Source organism: Montipora foliosa, chromosome 8 (genome assembly GCF_036669935.1).
Source record: "Montipora foliosa isolate CH-2021 chromosome 8, ASM3666993v2, whole genome shotgun sequence".
In the NCBI taxonomy this organism is placed as follows: Eukaryota; Metazoa; Cnidaria; class Anthozoa; order Scleractinia; family Acroporidae; genus Montipora; species Montipora foliosa.
In genome coordinates, this window is record NC_090876.1 from 15,788,383 (window position 1) to 15,794,425 (window position 6,043).

The 6,043-nt window shown below is 42.1% G+C and overlaps 3 protein-coding genes across 3 annotated transcripts; all 3 read left to right on the forward strand.

Moving 5' to 3' along the window:
• The first annotated feature begins 661 nt into the window (after positions 1-661).
• Positions 662-1,258, forward strand: LOC137968309 (uncharacterized). Its single transcript, XM_068814911.1, has one exon. The coding sequence runs from the start codon at positions 662-664 to the stop codon at positions 1,256-1,258; it is 597 nt and encodes a 198-aa protein (XP_068671012.1).
• A 3-nt stretch (positions 1,259-1,261) lies between these two features.
• LOC137968310 (uncharacterized) lies at positions 1,262-1,603 on the forward strand. Its single transcript, XM_068814912.1, has one exon. It carries the CDS (start codon positions 1,262-1,264, stop codon positions 1,601-1,603), a length of 342 nt encoding a protein of 113 aa, XP_068671013.1.
• A 587-nt stretch (positions 1,604-2,190) lies between these two features.
• Positions 2,191-3,189, forward strand: LOC137968311 (uncharacterized). The gene is made up of 2 exons (XM_068814913.1): positions 2,191-2,427; positions 2,569-3,189. The coding sequence occupies exons 1-2, from the start codon at positions 2,191-2,193 to the stop codon at positions 3,187-3,189; spliced, it is 858 nt and encodes a 285-aa protein (XP_068671014.1).
• Positions 3,190-6,043: the final 2,854 nt, after the last annotated feature.

Below are 6,043 nucleotides of genomic sequence, written 5' to 3' on the forward strand. Positions count from 1 at the left end.
GGAAAGGTGGAAGGTAGTGAAAGAACAAAGGGGCTGTTTTTCATGTTTGAAGCGCAGCAGAGGCCACTCCTCCGCGAACTGCTTACGCAAAGAAGCGTTTAACGAAAAAAGACGCGATGGTACTTCGTGCGGAAAGTTCCACCATAAGCTTTTTCACGTTGATTTTGGCATGGAAAAGTCAGAGAACATGCAAGTTTCATTTATTCAAGACAGTGGCAAAGCGATACTTCCTATAGTTTCTGGTTTAATCAAAGGAAGCGACACCGAAACCGTAAAAGCCAGCGTCTTCTACGATAGTGGGGCGCTAGTCAGCATAATAAGAACGGCTCTTGCCGAACGCCTATGCCTTCAAGGTAAACCATTGTCATTACTAAAGTGGGAGGCGTGGAAGAAGATCTAAATACGAAGCTTTATAAAGTTCCTGTGTGTGACGACAACGGAAAGTTAGTGCAGACAATTCGAGCAGTAGGAATCCCCCAAATATCAGACGAAACCGCGAGTCCAAATGTCAACTACATTTCAAGTGCTCTTGGTATACCTGTAAATCAGCTATCCTCGATTCCATATTGGAGAAACCGAGACAAAAGAAGATTTCGTGGTACGCAAAAGCCCCTTAGGGTGGGTAGTTTTCGGATACCATTCAAAGGATGTCCATCCACAAATGAAACAAGTCCTCCATGTTCGTCTGGCCACGCCTACATATATCACTGACTTTTGGAAGACAGAAGCCATGGGAGTGTCTCTTACGTCATGCACCTGTAAAGCAGGGAAGATGTCCAAAGAAGAGAAGGCAGAGCTAAAGCTAATAGAAGAAAGCTGTAAACTTCAAGGAAAGGGTTGGCTTATGAAGTACCACCCATGGAAGAAAGATCCCGCGTGTTTACCCAACAACTATACGCAAGTTTTGAAAAAGCAGGAATCAAACGAGCGATGCTTGATGAAGAAACCAGAATACGCCAAATTGTACGGGGATCAGATAAAGGAAATGGAAGAAATGCGATTTTCCAGAAAGTTAACAGAAAAGGATATTGAAGAGTGGAAGGGACCTATACATTATGTGGCGTATCACGCTGTTGTTCGTCCAGAGTTGAAAACCACACCTATAAGAATTGTCTTTAATGGCTCAGCCTCTTTCAACGGTCACACGCTTAACGACTACTGGTATAAAGGGCCATACCTACTTAACAATCTCTTTGACGTCGTCAAACGATTCAGAGAGAACCATGTTGCTTTATGTGGTGACATAACAAAGATGTAGCACATGATCGCCATACCACCACCTGACCAACACGTACACAGATTTATATGGAGAGATTACGAGACGGAGCGAGAACCGGATGGCTACGTGAAGACTGTTCTTACGTTTGGAGACCGTCCTGCACCAACCATGGCAATAACGGCGATGCGAAAAACGGCAGAGATGAATAAAGAAAGCAACCCAAAGGCAACTGAAGCAATCATAAAGAATGCTTACGTCGACGACATTTGTGATTCGGTCCAAAACGTTGAGGAAGCCAAAAGCTATGACGTCAAGCATAGACAAGGCTCTTTCGGCAGGTGGCTTTTATGTAAAGAAGTGGATTTCAAATGTAAACCTTGCTGAAGATAGTAATTCAGAAGAGGTCGTACTTGGCAGCGAAGCAGAAACGGAACGAGTTTTAGAAACGGTCTGGCTCCCTGAAGATGACATGCTCACGTGAAAAATAAAGATGGTCATATAGGCTGATGCCACCCAATCTAATAATCCAAAGACGCTTATTCCTCTAAACCTAACCAAGCGAATTCTCCTGAGTAAACTGGCAGGTATCCTCGATCCCATTGGCGCAGCAACAGCAGTTCTCATGAAGCTAATGATACAATACAATACAATACATACTTAATTGACCGCTCCCCATAGGGGCTTTTCAGGGCCAATGAAACACAACGAAACAACGGAACAGAACAACAACAACAACAACTGTTAAGAATCCCAAATGGCCGGAGGCAAACCAGTTGGCTATTTACAAGTGCAGCTGGGAAGTTGAACCAGGGACTACCATGAACAAATTCAACGAGTAGTCAGAGCGGGTCTTGAACCCGGGATCTCGGGAACTCAAGGCAAGCGCCCTAACCACTGGGCCACACTGCCTCTACCTGGTTGCCTCTATATGGCTGCTATGCAGGAGCTATGGCAATTGGGATTAGATTGGGATGAAGAAGTGCCAACTAAAGCAAGACAAAAATGGCTCGAGTTGCTCGAAGAAGTATCAAAACTCAATGATATCAAGTGGAGCCTGTGCCTATACCAGATGGAAACTTCGAAATGGAAAGTCTGGTGTCAGATTCATTGCTGCTAAATCAAGGGTTGCACCTCTAAAGGAGTTAACGATTCCTCGTCTCGAACTACAAGGAGCTGATATCGATCGATGTCTCACACCTTCTGAAGCGGTTGGAGCTTCTAAGCTGATTGTGTTTTGTGATGCTTCATGCCAAGCCTTTAGAGCCTGTGCCTATGACTGATGGAAACTTCGAAATGGGAAGTTTGGTGTCAGATTCATTGCTGCTAAATCAAGGGTTGCACCTCTAAAGGAGTTAACGATTCCTCGTCTCGAACTACAAGGACCTGTATTAGCATGTCGCTTCGGCAAGACCATATTAGAGGAATCACGCCTGACGTTTGAGGGGGTACGATATTTGTCAGACAGCAGGATTGCACTAGCCTGGATTCAGGGTCCTTCACGAAGTTACAAGCCGTTTGTGTCATCTCGAATTGGAGAGATACAGAGCAACTCAGAGCCGTCAAATTGGTCGCACTGCCCAACAAAACATAATGTCGCAGATGATATCAAGGGTATCACCATTGAAGAAATGAAGGGCAGATGGCTGAAAGGTCTAGAAGTTCTGCAGACAGAGGAAGCACTTTGGCCTGTGGAGACAGAAAGTCCTGATTCAATTGAAGTGAATAAAGAACGACGGAGGATTCAAATTGCTTGCCCAGTCACTGTGTCTGAGCCTATATTAAACTGTGAAGATTTCTCAAGTTGGAGAAGACTTATCCGAGTTACTGCGTACGTCAGGAGATTCTGCCAGAATCTTCGCAGCAAGCTAAAACGAGTCGACTATAACCAGAAAAGAAACATGGGTCCACTCAACTCCTTAGATATTGAAGATGCAGAAGAATATTGGCTGAAGTTTGCCCAGTCTGGTTGACCTCAAAAAATGCAGAGATGATGTTTCAAAACATTGACGCCATATGCTGATGAAATTGGAATCATAAGAGTTGGTGGTGGAGTCGATCCATCTTTGCTGTCTTACGATAACACGCGTCCTGTTTTATTGCCATAGAAACACTGGATATCTATGTTAGTCACCCATCGGGCACATCAGTGTGGTCATTCAGGTGTTGCTGCCATCACAGCAAAATGCAGGCGGAAGTATTGGATTGTCAGAGGTCACAATGTGTCCAGGATTGTCAAGCGTAAATGCACCTTCTCTCGAGAATTGGAAGCAAAGGCTGAGACCCAGTTGATGGCTGATCTTCCTTCATGGAGATTGCAGCCCTACACACCACCCTTCCTTCACAACGCGTGCGACTATTTTGGGCCCATCAAAGTAAAGCTTGGTAGAAACAAGACAGCAAAGCATTATGGAGTGATTTTCACTTTTCTGAACACACGTGCAGTCCACTTTGAACTAGCCACGGATGCTAGTTCCATGGATTTTCTCCAAGTCCTACGAAGATTCGTCTCCTACTGGGGTTATCCAAAGTTAATGATCTCGGATAACGGCTCTCAAATGGTTGGAGCTGAGCTTGAACTTTATGATACGATCAAGGAATGGGACAGCAACCAGCTGAAGGAGGGATGAGATGGCAGTTCACCACGCCCTAAGCCCCTCGCCAAAATGGTTGCTCAGAGTCTATTGTGAAGTCTACGAAGTCTGCATTAAAGAAAGCAATTGAAGAAACTATTTTGACGCCGATGGAGTTGTACACCTGTCTTCTTGAAGTGGCCAATCTCTTGAATCAGCACCCAACTGGAAAGCTATCAGAAGTTCCCGACGACGGCACGTATTTATGCCCAGATGATATTCTTCTTGGAAGAGCAACAAGCACAGTCCCACAAGGACCGTTTTATAAACACGTAATCGCAATAAAATCTCGTAAATTTGGGGAAAATTCAACTAGCTTGTGTTTTCAAAAATTAGTGTACAGCATCTAAACGCTATTTATGCTTCATACTCTATACAGTCTGACAGATATTGTTGGCAAGGCATTGCTCTGGGCGAGACGGTTGCTGGGGCACAAATAATACTACATTTGTTTGGGATATTTTGGCCAAGCGCTGATGGGCTAGGCCGTTTATTGAAAATCAGCATGGTAACGTAGGAAATACCCAAATATAGAAGACAGTATCCCGGCCAGCAAAGGTGAGGGGACACACGCCATCCACAAGAAAGTAAAAATGGGGAGGGTGGGGAAGGAAAATTGATTTGACTCTGTTGAAATAGCCTCCGCCTAGCAGGCACAAATGGTGAATGATCCCCAGAAAATCCCGGATGACAGAAATGGTCAAACTGCAACATGGGAAATAACTAACTAAGCATGTCACACTCAGCATAAATCCATTTATCTCCTCTGGGCAATAAATTCCTTTAATTGTTGGAGCGGATCTTGTTTGAAGTTCGTCCGTTCTTGGTTGAATTGCCATATTTTGCCGCTTCTTGTTCCAAGCCAACCTAGCGTGTTTCAATGAAATGCATCAAAATGTGAAAGATCTCGTTTTCAGAAATAAAGTGGAATAAAGAACATCAGTAAAACTCTTTTTTGACCTTGAACTGACAATTTTTTTTATGGCTTCTAATTTTAGCGTGATTCCTATTCGCTGTCTATTGTCAGTTGACTCCGGAATGGCTTTTTTCCTTTTCCACTCGCTCACTGCGGGTGTGCTTGTTTTCTTTTAAGACTCATGGGGTTAAAAAAAAAAAAAAATGGCCAAACTGGTGAATTCCAAAGTAAATTTCTCTCAAAAAACCAATATTGAAATCATCGCTTCGTGATTCATGCGACATCGGTTTTTAGCATAAAATGTACCGTGGAATTCACTAGTTAGGCAATGATTTTTCTTAATAGAAGAAAGAAAAGAAAATGATTTAATTATTAAAGCAGCAACCGGAAACATCAAAACGCGGACAATTAGAAACCTTTTATTTTCAATAATCCTACAGGCAGTAAGAATAAATAACTCTGCTTTTAGGTTTAGCCAAATCTATATATTATATTTATTTTATTAGATATTAGCTTCATGGTGATTTGTCACGCTTGGAGTGTTTCACTCTTTTACAGATTATCCTTATGGCTTTGTTTGTGTGTACATACAGATTTTTTTTTGCCATTAAATTGTAATAAATAAATAAACAAATAAATAAATAAATAAATAAATAAATAAATAAATAAAACACATAATTGAAGCGTAAGCCCTTTCACTATCAACAAGGATCGAAGTCCATCTGTTCGCGGCTCATTTTTAGCTAGTCGCTTAAATGGCAAAGACCACTACATCATTGTTTGTTGATAAATGTTAACTATCTTCGCTCTAAAATTTGTATTTGAATATTGTGAAGAAGAGGGCGCCTCTAAATGAAAGGAACTGCACTGGTTGTGTGCACGAACAAGACGCCTACAAGGGCGTATCCGTGGACTGCGCAAACAGTTAACACAAATTGTCCAGTTACAGTGAATTTCAACTACAAGTAAACTTCGGAAATGGCGAGAGATTACCAAAAAGATAACTCTGTAATATAACTTGAAGTTCTTTGTTGTAAAAACTAATTATTAATGTTACTAAATTTGCAAATGCAAACAACAAAGCACTATAAGCGGGTTATCAGGATACGGGATTTTTTATTGATTTCTTTTTTTCGAAGGAGGCTTTATTCAAATCCCACAGCTTTACTTGCTTCCTTAATTCCGTTCATCCAAAATTAGAAGATGAGCTCTAAATCACCCGGAAAACGTGTTAGAAATCACGGTTCAACAAGTTATTATCCTGTATTCGAAGTCCGG

Bases quoted from the DNA above. Each gene is read 5' to 3' on its own strand.
- LOC137968309 (XM_068814911.1), top strand. From the start codon at position 662: ATGAAACAAGTCCTCCATGTTCGTCTGGCCACGCCTACATATATCACT.
- LOC137968310 (XM_068814912.1), top strand. From the start codon at position 1,262: ATGATCGCCATACCACCACCTGACCAACACGTACACAGATTTATATGG.
- LOC137968311 (XM_068814913.1), top strand. From the start codon at position 2,191: ATGAAGAAGTGCCAACTAAAGCAAGACAAAAATGGCTCGAGTTGCTCG. The intron at 2,428-2,568 runs GTTGGAGCTTCT...GCACCTCTAAAG, and splicing joins GTCTCACACCTTCTGAAGCG to GAGTTAACGATTCCTCGTCT.